The 19,697-nt window shown below is 50.6% G+C and overlaps 4 protein-coding genes across 6 annotated transcripts; 2 read left to right on the top strand and 2 right to left on the bottom strand.

Moving 5' to 3' along the window:
• Positions 1-634: 634 nt before the first annotated feature.
• Positions 635-3,116, bottom strand: LOC100904130 (uncharacterized). Of its 2 annotated transcripts, XM_018639282.1 has the most exons (5): positions 2,965-3,116; positions 2,631-2,832; positions 2,376-2,519; positions 2,143-2,235; positions 635-2,047 (listed from the first exon to the last, which is right to left on the bottom strand). In XM_018639282.1, exons 1-5 carry the CDS (start codon positions 2,983-2,985, stop codon positions 843-845), a joined length of 1,665 nt encoding a protein of 554 aa, XP_018494798.1. In that variant the 5' UTR covers positions 2,986-3,116; the 3' UTR covers positions 635-842. The 2 variants fall into 2 exon arrangements, with proteins under 2 accessions (XP_018494798.1, XP_018494797.1); XM_018639281.1 differs by having other exon boundaries at positions 2,631-3,110.
• A 2,569-nt stretch (positions 3,117-5,685) lies between these two features.
• On the top strand, positions 5,686-10,043 carry Rab7 (RAS oncogene family member Rab7). 2 transcript variants are annotated; one of them, XM_003742628.2, is made up of 5 exons: positions 5,686-5,793; positions 8,143-8,219; positions 8,317-8,443; positions 8,580-8,794; positions 8,889-10,043. In XM_003742628.2, the coding sequence occupies exons 2-5, from the start codon at positions 8,167-8,169 to the stop codon at positions 9,115-9,117; spliced, it is 624 nt and encodes a 207-aa protein (XP_003742676.1). In that variant the 5' UTR covers positions 5,686-5,793; positions 8,143-8,166; the 3' UTR covers positions 9,118-10,043. The 2 variants fall into 2 exon arrangements, with proteins under 2 accessions (XP_003742676.1, XP_018494801.1); XM_018639285.1 differs by lacking the exon at positions 5,686-5,793 and having other exon boundaries at positions 8,116-8,219.
• A 951-nt stretch (positions 10,044-10,994) lies between these two features.
• Positions 10,995-13,549, bottom strand: Secp43 (tRNA Selenocysteine associated protein). Its single transcript, XM_003742627.2, has 7 exons — positions 13,265-13,549; positions 12,642-12,757; positions 12,225-12,417; positions 11,912-12,110; positions 11,665-11,810; positions 11,321-11,528; positions 10,995-11,228 (listed from the first exon to the last, which is right to left on the bottom strand). Exons 2-7 carry the CDS (start codon positions 12,712-12,714, stop codon positions 11,091-11,093), a joined length of 957 nt encoding a protein of 318 aa, XP_003742675.1. The 5' UTR covers positions 12,715-12,757; positions 13,265-13,549; the 3' UTR covers positions 10,995-11,090.
• Positions 13,550-16,330: 2,781 nt separating this feature from the next.
• On the top strand, positions 16,331-19,554 carry LOC100899552 (sialin). The gene is made up of 9 exons (XM_029111283.1): positions 16,331-16,505; positions 16,888-17,087; positions 17,218-17,448; positions 17,697-17,874; positions 17,981-18,117; positions 18,199-18,339; positions 18,450-18,582; positions 18,792-19,033; positions 19,135-19,554. The coding sequence occupies exons 1-9, from the start codon at positions 16,349-16,351 to the stop codon at positions 19,312-19,314; spliced, it is 1,599 nt and encodes a 532-aa protein (XP_028967116.1). The 5' UTR covers positions 16,331-16,348; the 3' UTR covers positions 19,315-19,554.
• Positions 19,555-19,697: the final 143 nt, after the last annotated feature.

The following is a 19,697-nucleotide window of genomic DNA, read 5'->3' as shown; positions in this document are numbered from 1 at the left end:
TAACATTCACTGGGAGGTTCTCGTCTCGGAGCGCTCGCCGCAGCAGTCCACGGGCAGAATTGAATAGTCCGAAGAGCGAAGAGAGAGTCCGCAGCGCCACGTGGTTTTGATTGGTGGAGATGAGAGAAGAGAATGTTTACCGACTAAGCTGATTTCGGCGCGCGAGTTCGAAAAACATGCAGGGCTCCCCGATGCCGATGGGAACCTCGGTAGGCTGTTCGCTGGGTCGAGGGAGGCAACAGCAGTGTTTCCCTTCTTATTCTTAGTTAGTCTTCTTACAGGCGAGAACAGAGGCTTGATCGTTCCCTCGAAAACTGACGGAACAGAATCGCGGGGCATTGGCCCCTCGTTCCATCATCATAGGGATATACGGCGGAGGAATTTCGTTTTTCGGGAGAGAGATATGCTACGGGAGATATGCGATGGAAACCTTCCGAATCGCCGGCGAGCCCGATATCTACGCAAGCCCGGGCGCAGGGGAAACGGACTGTCCGCTGGGCGGAAGCTCCACGTGCGTCAGCAATATCTCGGGGGAGTCGGGACCATTGAGGTCAGACACACAGAGTTTGCGACACATATCTTCGAGAAGAAAAAGAATAGAGCGTGTGCGAGATAAGTCACGTCGCTATACAACTTATGTTAGGTACAATTTTATTCACTTTCACTTTCTTCACGTTCTGTAAACCGTTCTTCGTGCCATTTTCTGTAGTCGAGTCCCAAATACATTTTTAATGAAAACACTCGAGTGGCAGTCTCCTATAAATCACCCGAATGTGCTGCGTCGCCATGATAATAGCGCACTGCGACGATCTTGCTGATCCTCACAGGATTTCATCTCAGCCCTAGATTGGCCTGGGGCCAAAGGTGAGGATTAGGGTTTCGCCTCTTTCCGAAACTCTAAAGGTTTCTAACAAGTCTTGCTCCAGACGAGGACACGAGTCTCGTAGCATCTTGACGACTTCATCTTCCAGATGGAAATCTAGGAGTCTTAGCGTTCTTAGGGAGGAGTGGCGATCAAGCAAGGTGGAGAGGGAGGCATGCGTGACCTCTCCGCAGTTCCGTATAGTTAAGGTAGAAAAATGGATAAAATCTAAAGCCTCAATTACTCCATCTCCTAGGGGGAGATCGATGGAATGCTTCCCGGTCTGGGATCCGACGTCTCCGTTGGATATCGGCTCATCCGATTCGAGAGCTCGACAAAGTTTGACGCTTCTTAAGTGTCTCCAGGGGCTGAAAGGATGTCCATAGCTTCCAAGACGGAGCTCGAGAACTTCAAGTATTCCGGAGATCTCGAGGGCGAGAGCACAATCTCCCGCGTTTCGTGGATGGTGTCGGGAGCTCGCCCCGAATGAAAATTCAAAATGCTTGAAGCTGGCGATCTTTCGTAGGCGGTCCAACATTCCCGCGCCGAGCTGGACCTCAGTACAGTCGTTCAGAATCAGATGCCGAAGTTTATCGAGATGGGTTACGTTGCTCAGGCCCTTCTGTGAGAGACATTCAGAATCCGCAATATGCAGCGATTCTAAATCGGGATTGTTCCTGACAAGTTCTCTCAGATCACTATCTCCGAAGCGGGCTCCTTTCTCGAGGGAAAAATGCCTCAATTTAGTGCACGAGAGGATCGGGGCATAGGTCTCCTCCGAAACGCCTCTCAAATTCAGAGTCAGACGCTCGACACGTTGCGAGTATTTTCTTGCGAAAGGCGCTATCAACTCCGGATCATCATCTCGTGGGGAGTCTGGTTGGAAGTCAATATCTTTGAGCAGGGGCATCGAACTCGAATTGAGGGACAGAAACTTCTTGTATACGGGTGTACAGTTCCTCAGCGATATCGAAATCAAATTCGGCAGCAGACGGAGGAAGCAGTCGGTTGTCCCCTTCACCCATGCTTCTCCCCTACAGTCTTTTAGAGACAGGTGACGCACGCTGCTCAGTGAGTCTTCGATAGCATACATCACATCTCGCCTGGGAGGACTCAGGAAAGTGGCATGACTCCCCTCGTCGAGAAGCTCCGCGGGGACCCGTTTAGAACTAGATCGGCACAGGCCTGCGAATCGGGGTAAGAGGTTTCAGTATATTCGTACGCCTTGGGCGGCCCGGAGATCGCTCCATTGAGCATCATGAGAATCCGCAGGGACATACCTAGCGATGAAGTTTGGCTGACTCCAGGATCCGTTTCCAGAAGAAGAGACATGATCGATTTCTTCTCGACAGGGCTTCTGGTTTCGAGACGTCCTGTGGAAATAGTCCGGTGAAGGTCAGAGCACCGAAAGGCATCGGCAGCTCAATTTTCATTCGCGTGTATATCTTGGAGCGAGAATGTCAAGCAGCCTTTCATGGCTCGAGGATGCTCGTGCTAGCTGCCGGCTTCATACCTGAGATGCTGAGGGATTCGAGCTTGGTACATTTTGTCAGAATCTGGTAAAGTATGCTGTCCGTCCACCAGCAATTCACGAGCTGCAAATCACGGAGGCCTCCGCCGATGCTCTTGATTTTACTGAAGTTTTCTTTCAAATCGACTGCGAAAATGATGCCTATTTTAGACAGGAGAGCTCGATGGGTTAGGCCTGAACCTGCTCTCATAGCCAAAGTGCTCTTGAAAAGCGTTCATCGGATGCAGTTACAATTACCTTCGATGAACTTGAGGTTCCTGCACGCTCGCCGACTGCTGATCATTGCTTCCCAACTTTTTTCCATATCAGCTTTCCCGAACCTGAAGACTGCATCTTGCGTCATTTTTTCACTGCCCATCACGTCAGCCCATCGACGACAAGTCCGGGCACAGTTGAGACGATCGCGCAAATCGAGCTTGAGAAAGATTTGTTCAAGCAGCTGCGGATTCAAGCGGCTCTCCTTAGTTGCGACACAATCCGAGCCGATCGGGGTAGAGGATTCTCGCGGGGCTCCTTTCGTTGAATGACCGAGCAGGGAAGCTTTGAGACGTGAATGATTCTCCATGCAAACCTCTGGTAGTAGTTCAGCCATCTTTCCCTCCGCGGCTTGCACTTCGAAATGTCTCTTTCGGTCCTCGCGAAGATCCTTATCAGGCTACCCTGAGCGATTTCACCAATCAATATGAAAACAAGCTATATCATTCGGAACGGTCTTAATCATTTGAGCAGGTAGCTCCCGGATGACAGACATGTGCATGTTCCTCCACGTGTCACGTTTTGTGAGATGCTTCCCTCATGCATGTCGAGGAGTCGCCCCCGGGAGTTTGGATTCTAAATACTTAAAATATGTCCGAGCATGGTGTCTTTCACCATTTCCGCGTCGCTGGTATTTCGGTCCGTGTCGAGAGTTCGAGACCGAATTCGTCCGGGGAAGTCGACCGCTCATCGGTGAAATATAGTATCGATAGAGGTACCTAGGGGAGCGTACTCTTCCTCTGAGACGGACCCCTATCGGCTGAGCGATGTTCAGGCATGAGGATAGGAGCGGCCGCGATCCATTTCTGAATCGATTTGTATAACTTGATCCTAAATGATTTAATTTGATTATGATTTATTCATTCAATCATCCAATTTGAATAGATTCAATCCCTTTTTAACGATCCTGAATCTTTTTACTCCCACGAATGGGGGAGCTCTAAAACTAAATTTACGGGTGAGCTTGCGATTGTCTAGCAGTTTCTGAATATGGCACGATGGATCTCGTTCAGCTCTCCCGATATCGAGGTTCCACTCCTAGCTGGCCTATCAAGTGACGTATCCCTGCCAAGTAGGTAATCTTTTCCATTGACTTTTCCCAGAATCGGAAGACTAGCTGTGGCTTTTCACGCGCTCCCGACGCTGCTCAATCGATTGTCCTAAGAGAAATGAGCGCTCCCGTCTCTTTATCCAGTTTCGGCGAGTAATACCAGAAGAGTCCGATTTCCACGGTATCCCTCTCGCTAATGTGGAAAAAAACTCTATTCTGCTCGCATAGCGGAGCGCCTCCATCGAGCATTGTCTCCGGCTCTTGGACGAAAACCGCTGTTTCATCTAGTATCTTTTGGATGCAATCTTCACTGAAGATCTTCTCCATATCCTCTATGATGGTGTTCATTCTCTGAATGCGGTCTCTGAGGATCTGAACCCACGCACCGCGCCTCTCTTTCAGCGCGAGCAGAGTTGAAGTAGTAGTCCAAGCCATGACTTCGATCGAGGGACCTCGGGGCACTTGGCTGAAGCTGTCGATTAACTCTACGGGCGGTTTAATTGCTGTGTGCGACCTCAGAACGCCCGACAACAAGTGCATGATGATGAAGAATCGGGCACCCCAAGAAACTACCATCAGCCGGGACGGGGTGTGGACTTGTGGACTATGTGTCTCAAGTCGGCCGGCGCTTGCAGAAGCGATGACTTCAAAAGCGTCTAGGACCCGTATCCCCGTGGACGTACTCTCTGCAGAAGGAGCAGAACGAAAGGCAGAATGAGGTAGCATAGGCTCAGAATTAAACTCACGGATCGAAAATCGCTGTCGACATTTCAAAGGTGCACAGGGTGCGGCAGCCACCGAGCAGGAGTAAGTCCCGTTCGGCAGGCGATTGCCCCAACCTACATTATCAACGATCTGAGGATCTAGGGTCATGTTCAGAGACGCTATGACCCTAACGAAAGGACTCAGGGTGGCTCCACCGGAGATTTCTCGCCGCTGACCGGGTCCACGATTTGCCGCGTGTGGGGCGGCAGGAGCATGACTGCTGCACGCACGTTTGCTCACACCATGACTGCAAACAATACCGGTTTCCAGGATCTCAGGAGATCCAAATTGTTGGTGATGAGCCAGCGCTAAGCAGTGAGAATCCATTCGTTGCTGAATTCGCGGATGCTCGTTCTCCCTAACGGGAGCATGCAAGAGTCCTTCAGACCTATCGATGGACGATCGAGAAATGAATCTGTCTCTTTAGAGACGCACGCAGCAGATAAGGACTATTCCTGTCACGATTTCGGGAGGCAAAAACTTCTCAAGTCGATTGAGTTTCTAGATTTCCCATCTCCAGCTATCCATGTCATTCTTGGCGCGCATATTCGTCGATCGGGGGAGCTAGTTCCGATTGAATGGGGCTGAACTCGAGGAATGGATCCAAGACGTAGACGGACCGAGTTGGAGCACAACGAGTACTCTACGCCGCTACGATGCTCTTCGACCGGGACCCCTTAATTTGGAGGGCATGTTCGGGATACTTCATGATAAATCCACCGCCATACTGATTTCGACTCGCTCGAGATTTTCTGCTTCGGAGGGGAATGGAAATTTCGCGCCGCAGGCTCGATACCCTGACTCTGGTGGGTGGTGATTGGCGATTGGCGATTGGCGATCGACGATCAAGGGATCAATGTACTCCGTGAATACTTCCCCCAATTATCAACAGCAGGGAATGGCGTGCAGGCTCCCAACATGATTGAGTACGGTAATTGAAAATCAACGGAAGACAATGGATACAGTGCGCGGATGTACACATCTACAAGGCGGATGCGAGCCAAATGCTCGGGCTCCAGAGCACGGAATAGCGATTCAGAACACGATCAAGAAGAAGATCTACCGAAACTCGCCTCATTGTCATATCGTGACTGTGAAAATATCTCTACGGCCGCTCCAAGCTCCAGGTGAGCACAAAATCGAATCCGGCCGCGCTTTGGATCGCATAGAAGGTCTCAGCTGCTTGAAGCTTCTCCCCGCAGCAGCGAGATCGGCCATCTTGTATCATCCAGCAGTGTACTTGTGTGGTAGAAAGATCGTCGTCGTATCGGTCTCTACGTTCGTGCCCACAGAGTCTTCGTTTGTTCGTTCCACGGTACAGCCTCTTTGGTGAGTTATCGGAAAGCCCACATGTGGAGATGTTCATTCAACTTCCGTTTGATCCGAACCTGCGGTCGAAGTGACTTTTCGAAGGCCAATGATTCTTCAATTGTGAAGAACCTTTGGAATTACGATCTCGTGAAGGTTTTCGAATCGAGTTCGTCGATCATGTCCCGCGGTTCGGGAAAACATTCACTGGATCAAGCAACGGGCACCGTTCGATGCGTGGCGAATGGCCAACTATGCCTGAGTCCCTCTCGAGGCACCACCACCAGATCTTGGACAGCTGAGCTGATGACAGAGTGTTCCCTCCGACTGAGAGGGGTTAACGTTGGGGCGATTCGATCAATTTTACGTTTTCGACGTCAACGACATGACGCTCGATTGTGCGAACCCCAGGTGACGGTTGTGGAAACGTCACTGGCGATCAAGCTCCCTTCGCTTAGCTTTCGACGAATCATTACTGCGTTTAAGTTGATGACGCAACCGTACTCAATTACGCAGCCTCTTCGCAGTATGTCTCTTCAAGATTATCATGAGCGCATGTCCGGAGCAGGTGCTCCGACTCGGAATTCTTTGCCTGACTTCTCGACACGGCAATGAGGAAGCTCTTGTGATTCATCTTGCGATAGTCTCTGAATATCTTCGGACTATCTGACGAAGATCGATGTTCCTCACTGTATTTGCGAGAGCCACGAGCAGACGTGTGATTACTTTGTTCTACACTACGGTGATGTGGCCACGGCTCCTATTCGCAGATAGGCGGATCATCGAGTGTGGTCACGAGGCTTCCCCGCGATATTTTTTTTACTTTAATCCACCTGAGCTCGGAAAAGATCTCACGGGGCTGCCTTTTTGGATAGCGTCCGGGACCTCCATCCTACATGGGCCACATTCCATTTGTGGATCACTTGTGGTAGCTAGATTTCCAACATTCTCTCGACGATAATAATAATAGATCGAGAACTCGGCGACTCATCGACACATCGGTGGTCGTTCGTTTCCTCGTGCGAACGCCAAAGCCAAGGAGGACTTCCGGCTGGCGAGAAATTCGAGAGCTGTTCCGCGGTTCGCCGAGCCATTTCTTCGTCTGATATTGGAGCTCGTCCAACCCTCCCGAAGGTAATCACTCGCTGCCATGTAAACACTGTTGGGAGCGTTCAGCTGCGATTCCGGAGTAAAATATCGACATCTGAGAGGGACGAATGTGTCGCCGTGACCTGCGTACGAGGAGTTCTACACCAAAAAAAGTTGGCATCCGTCAAATTTTCTCCCGGGGGTCTAAGAGCACTGGAAACGACATCGAGCTAGAGCTCCAACTCGGGCGAGCGCTCGATGATACCGCTGACGTCATCGACAGATTGTATCGAGATCTAGATGCTCGCCTGCGAGTGGATTCTGCGACCGCGCTGATTTCCCCCGAATTATCACATCTGCGCCTACCACTAAGCCGTGTTCCAGGTTCTCAATCAGGCGCAGATTGAATGAATTGAACCGACGCGAGAGCAGGTTTTACGGTAGACGAGGATATCGCGCCCCATTTTTTCGTGACGTGTCCGGCCGACGTGTTGACTCATGTGCGATGAGAATCTTGATGCGAAGTGATCCGGGATCGTCCATTCGACATTCTCTCCCGCCTACCCTCCCGGTGTCTCCGACCGAATGCGTAGCAGAGAAATCTCTTCCTAAATCTCTTTCTGACGAGTCATCACCGCTCGATCTCATGATGGGTCTGCTGCTCTCCACAAGAATCATTATGATGAGAACACGCGGTAGTACTGGATCAAGCGTCCTGCTTTGAATGTTGAGCCCCCCCTTTTGAATCAGCTGATAGCCGAGTCGTCAATTTAAATCGATCGATGAACTATCCTAATTCTCATCGTTTTGTCATGAGACCCATGCCTGATAGCGAGGTTTCGCGTGGTATCAGATCACTCTGGTTCCGTGATTCGATTCTGGTGTTGGTAACAAAGCTCTCACCTCTCGAATGCATGCAAGGGTTACGATCGACTCATGGTTCTTGACGTCACCCTGCGAACTGGGTATCCAGATTGCAGAACTGACTAGCAAGCTTCGATGAAGCGGAGTTCTGCAAGTGATTCCGAGAGTGTCGAGCCGGGTCCGAGAGAAATCAAGTCCGGGATCTAGCGGTCTGAGTACGCGGTACGCGTTAGCTAGAAGTCGATGTGAATCATGTGCGCAAATCGGAGATTCACGTTGTTAGATTATTCCAGAGAGGGGTCCCTCGCTGCGAGCGGGACCCCCGTTTCCCCTCTCCTCCAGGCGTCGAATGGCCGTTTTCGAGAGGAGTGCTGCTTGAAAGTTCGGCAGGCGAATAATTCCTCGATTCTCTTTCAGTGAAGTAAATCTTCCCAGTTCAGAATGTCCAACCGAAAGAAGGTCCTCCTTAAAGTCATCGTCCTCGGTGACTCCGGGTATGTGCTCGGAAGACCTACTCAGTTAGAATCATTCTCTTATAGCTATGACGTGGTATGTCTGTGTCAGCATGTGATAACCGAGCATCATCCACAGGGTTGGCAAAACCTGTCTCATGAATCAGTTCGTCAGTAAAAAATTCACCAACCAATACAAAGCCACAATAGGAGCGGATTTCCAAACCAAAGAAGTCATGGTCGACAACAAGTTGATCACACTGCAGGTTCGTCACCGATGCATATCTCATGATGACCGCGGTAGAGGTGATTCGAATCGTGATAGTAAAGACAGGCGTGATACACCTTGTTCCCAGAATGAATCGCCGGAAGCGGAAACTCAAGAATGGCTTCTGATTGCAGATCTGGGATACCGCTGGTCAAGAGCGTTTCCAATCCCTAGGAGTCGGCTTCTACCGAGGTGCGGACTGTTGCGTGCTCGTGTACGATGTCACTTCGCCGACCACTTTTAAAAGTCTCGAAAGTTGGAGAGATGAATTCCTGATCCAATCGTCGCCTAAAGATCCCGAGAACTTCCCCTTCGTTGTAATTGGGAATAAGATTGATTTGGAAAACCGGTGAGGGAAAGTTCGGTGATATCGAGGCTCGTTTGAGGAGTTCCTTCCGCGATCCAGTTGGCTCTGATCTTATGTTTTTTCTTCCGTATTTCAGCTCGATAACGACTAAGCGAGCTCAGTCGTGGTGTCAGTCCAAGAACAATATCCCGTATTTTGAGGTTTCGGCGAAAGAGGCTCTCCACGTTGACGAGGCCTTCGCTACTGTCGCTCGCAATGCTCAGGCGCAAGAGAACGAAGTTGAGCTCTACAACGAGTTTCCCGATCAGATCAAACTCTCTCCCCTGCCCACATCTTCTTCTCGTCAAGATAACTGCGGTTGCTAGGAGCTCCTTCCATGTACTATGTTCCGTGGAGGAGAGATAATGACAACGGGAAAAAACAAAGGAAAAAAAAAACAATGGAGACCTCAGAGGAAAATCACTGATCGAGTGCGTTATTTCCGTAATTTTGAATCACAAACTGCGACGAATCGCCGCTAAACGATTCATCCCAAGGGTGAGACCGTCTTAGAAGCAGCCGGTGTCATTCGCAGGAACTGCAGAAATTGCGTATACATAATTATTACATATATAAATATCGATGGCGTTTCAAAGAGACGGCGGTCGCTGTACATAAAATACGGAATATCCTGAAGGCATATGAACACAACAAACCATCGCTACGGATTCCTAGAGCCTAAGTCCGTGACGGAAGAACGCCCACATGAACTCAGAGAAGCATCACACCGACGCTTGAACGTTCTCGAGAGCCTCCAGAAAACATGCGCGATGCGTGAAGCCGCTTATCGGCAGCAGACCATAGTTTTCGCGAGTATCTCACCTTCGTTTAAGAATGCATATTTTATTAAGGGACCTAGGCTGATCATCACGCTCACTGACGGCGACTGTTGGCCTCGCTCGTAGCGTGATATCCGAATCAATGATCTAGATTCTAGGAGCCGACCAAATGGAGCGTCCTCAACAAGATGTACCCGAAGTCGGAAACGTATGAACAACATCGAGCAGAGAATCTTCACGCGGGAAAGGGAGCGGAGAGACCAGCGAAGTTGGGTTTTGTTAGTTATCGCGCTATAGCTGATCTGCGGGATGGCGTGAATCCCTGTGATTGAGCGAAAAAAACAACGATGGCCTAAAATTTAAAATTCTGAAGAAAGTTATTATTCTCGATGACGGCATGATCGACGTGATCACCTCGAATATTATTATAGTGTCTGTCTAGCGAAGAATAAAACATCCTATTATTAAGAAAAATCGTCTTTAGCATTGCTCGAGTGTGCGAGATTCCTGCCTCCGCTTGATCAATGAGCTGCGGGATTTCTTTCGCTCTTGAGAATTGAGAAGATGATGACGACCTGGCTCATACCCGCCCTGAAGTGCCCCGTAGCCGTCACTGAACGCTTCAGCACAGAAGACTAGGACGTCATGTTGAAATTGATCGGACAAGAAAAAACTCGATCTTCCACGCTAGCAATCTGTCGAGGTCCGGGCCAGCCAACATCACATGATGCTCCCGAAAGCAAATTCAGCTTCGACTTTAAGCCGTCGTTCTCTACAGAGCTTTCCGAGGCGGAAGGACCCTTCGTGAGGGAATTCTACAACACAATGGTCCACTACAATACAGGACATCATGAGATGGCCCACAGTTGCGTCGTATATCCTTCAGTTTCCGCGGATTCCAAGCTCTGCTCGAACGGGAAGGCTCGATGAAATCATTCTTGATCGGAGATCCGGAGGAGAGGACACAAGAATCTCGTGTATCCCTGCTTTCGTTCGATTGCCCGGTTCCCAGAACATCCGAAGAACAATCGAGGCTCACTGGACGTGGTAGGGCATAGGCAAGATCGATCAGTTTTTCATTACCAAGTCATCGAGCGGACAGTACCTATCGTCTTAAACAACTCCTTCCGAACATGAACTAGAAAGCGCTCTCTGTTATTCAAGAAATCAGGAACGAGGGCGGACATCGCGTCGGGATCCACGGCCGAGGGAAAGCTCTGTTCTCATCGCCGAGTGCCAAGCACACACAGAACACATCCCAGAGAGCACCTACGACTCAGCCTTATTGGCTCAAAATCATCAGGCTCGGGGCTTCTGTCAAGCTAGTCTCGATCGCTCTAAAGGGCCGCACCCGATCTCTGCCCAGGTCGAATACTCGAGTGCTAGAGACGTGCATCAATATTATGAATGGGACCTTCTGATAGAATACCACGGTTTATTGACAGGTTATACACCTGTTGCCCGAAGCGTCACAAGAAACAGAAATGATACAAGCGGAGCGATTCTGCTACGTGATAGATTCATTTAACGATGAGAGGCACGTCGCTGTAGTAGGCGGCTTCTAGTTCGCCCTGTAGGTCGGAGCTGACGAGTCTGTCTCTCAAGGCAGGGTAGAAGTGCTCACCTTGGTCCTCGAGGTCAGGATTGCGGCCGTCACCCTGAAGAGCGAAAAATCGGAAGATCAAGTTTTGAGCCAGCCTCAATCCGGCGGCCTGCCGCTGACTGGGACAATTTTTTTCAAATGACCCACCTTCTCCTGGCGTTGCCGCATTTGTTGCTCGTAGTACTGCTGGGGCGCGTAATAAGATCCTCCTTGAGGATAATAGTAGTTGTAGTAATCGCTCTGAGATTGGAATCCCGCAGTCGCTTGGTTGAAGTACTGCATGTGCTGCTGATGATGGGCGACCATCGGGTTATTTGGGTTTGAGTGCCACTGTGACTGGGGGTTTCGCCTTTCCCTGAAAACGTGACAGATAGATCAATTTGCGGAGACAAGGGGCGTACCCCACATTGATGTGCAGATGTTCGAGCTCTTAGCCTGTCGTCTTATAGAAGTCACGTTCCTCCCGTATTCACACGGTCAGAACAACTCACTTGGGCGTAGCTACTGAAACACGGATGGCGTTGCTGCCTAGCCCAGTGTAACCGTTCATCTCGTAGAGAGCCTTATTGTATTCTTCATCATGATTGAACTTGACGAAACCGAACCCCTTGCTGATGCCGTTGTGGTCCTTGATCACCTATGAAGAGAAACAAACCTTCAGTTGCCCGAAAAGGTGAGGAGATACGGAAACCGGACAGTCCCGGTCGGATACATGTTCACATGGACTGAGGATTCTACCTTCGCCCACTTGACGCTGGGATAACGTTCCTGGAACGTGGACCACAGCATAAGGTCATCGACGTCGGGACTGAGTTCTCCGACGAACAGCCCATTCTCGTCTTGGGCTTGTTTAATTTGTGACTGACACGTGAAATTCAACTTGAACTTCCGACGTGGGTCCCCGGGCAAGGGTTTGTCGTTGTACCGCTGCACGGTCCTGGAATCCGAGCATCCAAAGGGATTAGCAACTGATCCGACGATTGGGCGAATGGATTCTGATGAATTTCGAGAGAACGCTTTGGCTGACGAGTCCAACCGGAGCTCCGCTTACCTTATGGCGGTCCTTTCATCCTCGAGCTCAATAAAAGCATAGGTCAGATTTTGATCCTGAAACTTGTTCGAGTGCATGATCCGAACGTTGATGACCTTCAAGCCGAGCTCGGTGAATTGGTTTCGAATGAATTCTTCGTTCATGAATGGTTCGACATCTCCCATCCACACACTGTGAGCCTTGTTGAACATGACTGGAGAGAGAACGAAGTTATCAACTGAATAGGAGACTCAGCCCGAACGAACTCCGGAGAGAACTCGGATGACCCCTACGGAACTTAATTCCAAGTTCCCAGGTATCTTATGAACGAATAATATATCTGACATCCCAATCAATAGAGGTGCGGATGATGCCGCGCCGTCTCGACTTCGGTCGTCCCAGACACGCGTAGGAGAGTTTCGATTCGACAGAACTAACCTCGGGCGCGAGAGTCGCCCCCCATCATGTGTCCCTGTTGCGATTGCTGCGATTGTTGCTGATACGGATCCATGGTTGTTTTTCCTTATATCGAGGGATTGAGGGATACAAACGATCTGGGATGGAAAAGAACAAGTTTGGTTGCCAAGGAGATTCTGTTCAACGCCCCGTTCTCGAATGACTGCCTACTCCGAAGTTCTTCTGGCCAGACGTCAGCAGACCTAATGACGCACCTGACCGATAACTAATCTGATACCGGAAGAGCTTATCCGCAGCGGAATCGAACCGATGCGATGTATCTCCGAGAAACCAAGCGAGAAGTCGTGCAAGTTTCGCGGAGGAATCTCGAAACCGTCGGCGTGAAGACGCCTTCCTCTGCTTGTGTCGATATATGATACAGTTCGCTCAGTGTCGGTGGCACCACGTACGGGTTTCGGTAGGCTTTGTCAGCGGCTTCCTCCGCCGCCGACGGCAGCAAAATCGTGTGCCGAGGCACGAGTGTTGACAAGAAGAGACGCAACAGGCTCACAAGGCAGTCCGGGCAGTCGACAGCGATGAAATAACACTGAACGGGATCTCGCATTCGATTCCGCGGTATCGGAAATCTTCTAGCATTCACTCACCAATAGATTGAAGAAGAAACGTGATCAGCACTCGGGATGGAAATAGCAGAGATTCGGCTTTGTTTACTCTTACTCTTTCTCTCTTAATCTCTTATGCTGATGTTGCCGCCTGGAGGAGAGGAGACTCTGAGAGGAAACTCGCTTCCGATGCTTGATGGAGTGCACGACGTTGTAGTTCCGCTGGCTCTTCCAGATGACCGATCGAGGTGGGGGCTCGATTGCTCATGTGATTCTTCTACCGAAAGCAGAGCGAGCACGGCATGGAATCCTGCGAAGAGTCCAATCGGAGAGAAAGTGAACACAATGATGACGATGATTTTGTTAGAGAGCCTCGGTGGAGACGGGCGACTCTATCCGTCGATACGGAAGTCGCCTCCTGATCGAGCTGAGTTTCTAATGAAGTTGAATGTCCCCGTGGCTGCCATCCCAGATGCGACACGACGGCTCCGTCCAGCGTTAATCACATCCACCAAGATCTTGCATTTGACTCCGCGATGTCAGAAATATTCAAGCATTCGAGAGGAAGTATCGAAATTCTGTCCGACTCTTGTTGCTGTAGCTGTCCCAAACCACGAAAACATCAAAAGGACCTAGGGTGTGGGTTCATTGTATAGCCCAGCGATCCTACCTTGGAATCAGTCGGATCGAAGAGCTTTTGCGCCATTCCCATCAACAGAGATGAGACTTGCCGTCCTCCTAACGTGAATGAGTGCTTCGGCTCATCGTTCGGAGATGCTGGAAGTTTCAGAAGGCTACGATCGAAGTCCTTCCAGATATGCGTGACAAACCCGATAGCGTCGGATACCCGCTCCGAATGAGATCTATGCCTATCATAAGTATGTGTGATACGCGGACCCATCCTCCCATTTTTCAGAGGTACGAGTCTCAGACTCTCACGGAAGGAGGTCGACTGGCCTCGGGACTTCTGCGAAGTAGGAAACCATTTCCCAAGTTTCGGGGTTCCCTCGGCAGGCTCCCAATCACGGTCCCATCTCTGGCGGACCTCCGAGGCCCGGAAGTACCCTCACGCCGCTAAAGCCGAGCGTACGACTGTAGAGCTATGATATAAGGATGATACAGCAATACCACCGCCATCCTCGCAGTTCAACGGTCAAAGTCGGTTCTAATCTTGGAGGGATTAGCAAAAATAACTTCGCCACACTCTGTCGTTAGACTGCGGCGGAGGACTGCTCAAGGAGATGCCCTGTCTCCATTCACTCCTTGAAACACCCGATCGACCCGCATGAATTCCACGCCTTTTGGGTGGCGAGGAGACAAGGAGAAATGACCGGGGAGCCTGGCGTTCGTGATGTTTGGAGCTAGGAGTTCCGAGCGAGATTACGGCGGACGAGATGGCCTCAAGTTTACGGGGCAAGTTCCGTCGGCCTCCTTCCGGAGGGCTCATGGCGGAATATCACGCCTGCTATGCGGTCGTCGAAGGAGTCATAACTCGCCGATTGCTTTGCGAATCGATTTCCAGGCTTATCCTGGAGGTTGAGTCCTTATCTCCAAGCAAGGCTTAGCTCTATGAATGTCACACCGCTGATTTTCAGGAGCAGGGGGCAGCTCGGTCAGCTGGTTTTTCAGCGTCGAGAATCGGTCACTTTCTCAGATAGAAAACATCGAGTCGCAATCCGAAGAATACGTGGTGACTAAAAGGAGGTACCGAACAATCATTCCATGCACTCGCCCGTTCCTCAATGCGGTATGAACCCTGATATGACATCGGAAAACCGCTGCGGAACACAGGTAGCGGAGGACTGGACGAGGACAGATACAGTGACGTGATTCTGACAAGTCAACAAATTGATGTCAGGAGAGTTTATCGAACTCTTGCGACCGCCTGCGGCTCAAGATGACTCTTCGAGCTTTGTTGTCTAGCTTATGAGGAGTGACGGATGAACGAAGGAAGCACGAAACTTGATGAGCCTCGACTTCGACGACATTTTTCCGATGTGCGGTCTCTCGTAATATCTGCTTCGTCCCCTAGGAATCGGCTCTTCTGGAATCGTCCTCGTTTTCGACGTCGTGCCTACACTGGTACCCATCCGCGCCTCCCCTGACTCCGGTCCCCTGCCCTTGACAAGAGGACAGGCTCCGAGCGAAGTAACGCGAATGTGCGTTCTTCGTCGGGACTTGAGACGAACTCATCAAGGATATTTCGACAGATCGGTTAGTCTCTCGATATTATGCGAGTCGCCAGCCATCGGGAGCGGGCCTTCGCAGTGACGATCCCCCGTCTTTACGGTGGCGCAGTCAGTCGCAGATGGCGGGACGTGAAATCGCGAATTGATTCCGCTCCTCACAGAGCCCAAGCGATCGTCACCGTCTACGTGATCGAATTCGAAGGTACTAAATATTTGCCAAAGGACGGATGAACTCGATTTGAAGCCCAAAAGCGCCTAAAATAGGGGATCACTGGTCAAAGATACAATGTCGGGATCAGCGAGTCCGTATTCGAATACTTTCATCGTGGCTTTCGCCGCGACCCTTAATTCCTGCCGTCGCACCGACAGCTGCGAGAGGCTTCCCGATAGCAGAGCGCGTCGGCATTACGGTCGTCATTCGCGGGCTCCCTGAGCTATTGAGAGTGATCTCCAGGAGCCAGTTCTCGACAGCACGACGCTGACCGGAACCTAACCATCGTTCACTAATTCTAGATTGAATAAAAATCGGCTGATAAGATTGTCATTACTAAGCTGTGTCTGGGGAGTTACTGGGTGAGACGGTTAGGTAGATTTCGAGAGTTGGCGCTCCTCTCGTCGCAATTTGAAACACCTCCGCAGCACGATTAGATTTGATGCCCATGCGTACCCTACCTATCCCTCAGCCTCGGATACCTTCCCGCTGCCCGCGAGGAGCACCCGCTTTAGACCATCATCAGACGAACACTTTACGCTGCGAGTGCCGGTAGTGCTCGATGATAGTGAAAGCCCACGTACTCGTGGAGGTGCACGAAGGCATCGATCATGGCGAGAGGTAAAGGACAAGATTAAAAGGTTGTGACCTATAGCGCGAAATGGATTCTATTTAATCCCTACGATTAGAATTAGCAAATTCATTCAAATATCGAAAGAGCAGCACATGGTTCGGCTCAGAGACGCTAGAGGAAAGGATCCCACCGGTGCATTCGATCAACCTGGTGGAGTCGTTGACGAAGAATTGACCCACGGTTCTATTATAGGATATTCTAGCATCCACTACGCAATGAATCAAACGGATGTATTCAAGAAATCCCGCGGTGAGTAACTTCCTCCCTCCCTTCGCGGAAGATGCGGGAGCCCTGCTGAGGGCGCGATGGAGAATCCAAGTAGTGCAGGGAGAAGCAGTGACTCTGTCTCCTTATTGAACGAGTCAGATTCGCGGGAACGTCTCGCGAAACAGGAGCATGCCGCTCCCTACATCCTCTTCTCTGAAGTTCTCTTTGATACTTACTTGCGTCGCTGGCCAGACCTAAAATTCGCTCGTGATCCGTGATTGATCGGTTCTGATTTCGAGATCTCCAATCTTCCAGCGGTTGGCATGTTGTCCTCGTTCCCCGATCGTTCCGAATACTAGACATGACGAAATATCCGAATCGGAATACCAGGATGTTCGAGTCGAAAACCTATTCTTATTTGCAGCTGGGGGCATATTTGCCGTCCGCTACATCTTGAGTGGAATGCTTTTCCTGGGCTGCTTCCTCGTGTATGCGATGAGACTCAACTTGTCTGTCGCCATTACCGCTATGGTCAATGGAACCAGTGAAGATGCCGTCCCTCTCGACAATGAATCCTGTCGAGCTTCCGTTCCACGACAGAACAGGACGTCGGATGATTTCGGGGTAATGCTTCATGCACGGGTCGCTTCTATGGGTATGGGCGCGTATCACGTCGAGTCTGTATCGAGCATGGATCCGATGCTCAGTCGAGGTGACGTGCTCCGCGATTTCCGAGCTGAATTCTATTTTTCAGCCGGGTGAATTCCTCTGGGATCGAGACCAACAAGCGATGATCATGTATGCCTTCTTCGTCGGCTATCCGATTTCGCAGATTCCCGGCGGGGCTGTAGCCGAACGCCGCTTGACTTTGGTGCTGGCTGCGGGGGTCGGTGTCACCGGTCTGCTCACTTGTCTCACTTCGATTGCGGCCAGATTCAACCTCTACGCTTTCGTCGGCCTCCGCGTGCTCGAAGGCTTCACCGAGGTACGGGGATTTCACGATCTGTTTGTCTGGAGTGGGCTCCAGCCATCGGCCTCTTTTTTCGGGAATGCCTTAAATTTTTCCCATGGTTCCGGAATGACGCGAGATTTTCTCATGATCTCGGATGCCACGCAGAGTTGCTCATTCTACGCACTTCTCGCGTGAAATTAGGATTATGGAATGCCCTGGATTAGCGCAATGGGGCTCTGCTCAAGATCCAAATTTCTAAATCATGACCCTAAATTTCCTAGGGCGTGATCTACCCCGGAATATTCGCGTTCGTTTCCAACTGGGTGCCGATTGAAGAGCAAAGTTTCTTGTTGAATTTCATCCTCTCTGGGAGCATCGTTGGCAGCGTCATCACAATGCCAGCTGCGGCAATGCTGTGTAAATCATACCTAGGATGGCCCGCTTCTTTCTACATTTTCGGTGAGGGTTTAGATGAGATGGTGAAAACGATGCCGGAGCAGTCCCATCGCGATCCAATCTACGAGAGTGCCCATGAGCTAATTCACAAAATTTCGCCCTCCTCAAGGTCTCTCGGGGGTCCTGTGGACTTTTGTCTGGCTGCTGATTGCCGCAGACGCCCCGGAAAAGCATCGTTGGATCTCAAATGAGGAGCACCAATACATCCTCGAGCACCGGCCGCCGAAGAACAAAAATCAGAAGCCCGTAAGTCGCTTTGTTGGAAATAGGGATCCGTTGACTCTCTTCATGGAATTCGTTCTCATCTCCAGTCTTCTTATCGTCAAGGTCCCGTGGAAGGACATGCTGCTGTCTCCCCCCGTTCTGCTGCTGGGACTGATGAAATTTGGAGGCTCTCTGAACTTCTACATGATGCTCACTGAACTACCCACCTACCTTAACTCCATGTACGGCGTATACATCGTCGACGTGAGTTCTTCAGCTCGTTTTGACCGACAAACAAAATCGCTCCCGACCGAGAAAGATGGAATCGGTAGGAGGTCGACTCAGGAATCAATGAAAATACTTTCCCTTTCCAGAATGGCTGGATCAACGGTGGGATGAACCTCGGCCTAGCGATAGCCGTGGTTGGGACTGGAGTCATCGTGGACATATTGATCACGAAAGAAGTTTTCTCGAAGAACTTCACCAGGAAATTCTTTGTCGCATGCTGTACGTTTCTCCGAGGCCTTTCTGCATTCGCTTGCCGATAGCGAAACATCGAAGAGCTTCGTGCGGAGAGGGCTCGAGTTTCCGTTCTCAAATCAGACCTTGAGACAACATCGACGCACGAAATTCATGATGCCCGACGACCAAAATTTGGTCTCAATCGTGTCGTCTGGGGCAGGAGCATATTCCGATTTTCGAACTTTTCCTTTCAGCCACATTGATACCCTCGCTTTGCCTTGCAATCATTTCGGCCATCGATTGTAACTATCCCTTGGTGTTGGGCATTCTATTGATCAACTGTGTGTTCGTTGGATTCATGGGCGGCGGCGATACCTCGATCTCATTGGATTTGGCTCCGAACTATGCCGCCACCGTGCAAGGAGTCGTGAACCTTCTAGCAAACTTCGCTGGAATCGTTGCGCCTCTCCTCGTCGGCAAATTGACACAATACCATGTAAGGGATCCGTGGAGCAAACTCATATCTGGTTCCTTCGACAATCCTTCGCGAAAACTTGAGCTGGAAATCGTCGTCGATATTGAGTCAGAGCATTTCAGAACACGCTGACGCGGTGGAATCTCGCCTTCGTGGTGACAGCCATTCTCACGACAATTTGCTCGATCATCTTCCTCCTTTTCGGCACCACCGACGAGCAGCCCTGGAATTCAACCGAGTCCGACGAGGATGCACTCGTCGTCGTTCCTCGAGAGGATGACTACGGCGAGAGATCAAGATGAGAGACATGGCGGCGGCGCCCAAGTCGACAACTTTAGGAACGAATTTTAGGTCACGGAATGAAATCGTCGTCGTTTCTGGGGGGAGACAAGGTGTCCCAAAGCGTCCAACTAAGGCATGGGGGCCGTTTATTCTCTCGTTCCGGGAAGGGTTGCTTGATCCGTTCCCTTGCGTTGATTTAGTAAACGATCGATCGAGGCTCGCCGAGAGGGATCGAAACAGCGCTCCGATAGACTCTATGATGTTTTGTCTAATAAATTTCAAGTTGTGATGGAGACAAAGATTGCCGGATGAAAATGAGCGAAAGTAGAGGTCTCTCTCGTCCCGGACACGGGCGCGACACAAACTTCGAGGCGTGACTCGGGTCCATCAAAGACGTCTGGCA

The sequence above is a fragment of the Galendromus occidentalis genome, unplaced genomic scaffold (assembly GCF_000255335.2).
Source record: "Galendromus occidentalis unplaced genomic scaffold, Mocc_1.1 scf7180000077428, whole genome shotgun sequence".
NCBI lineage: Eukaryota > Metazoa > Arthropoda > Arachnida > Mesostigmata > Phytoseiidae > Galendromus > Galendromus occidentalis.
This window is presented reverse-complemented; position numbering and strand designations above follow the sequence as displayed.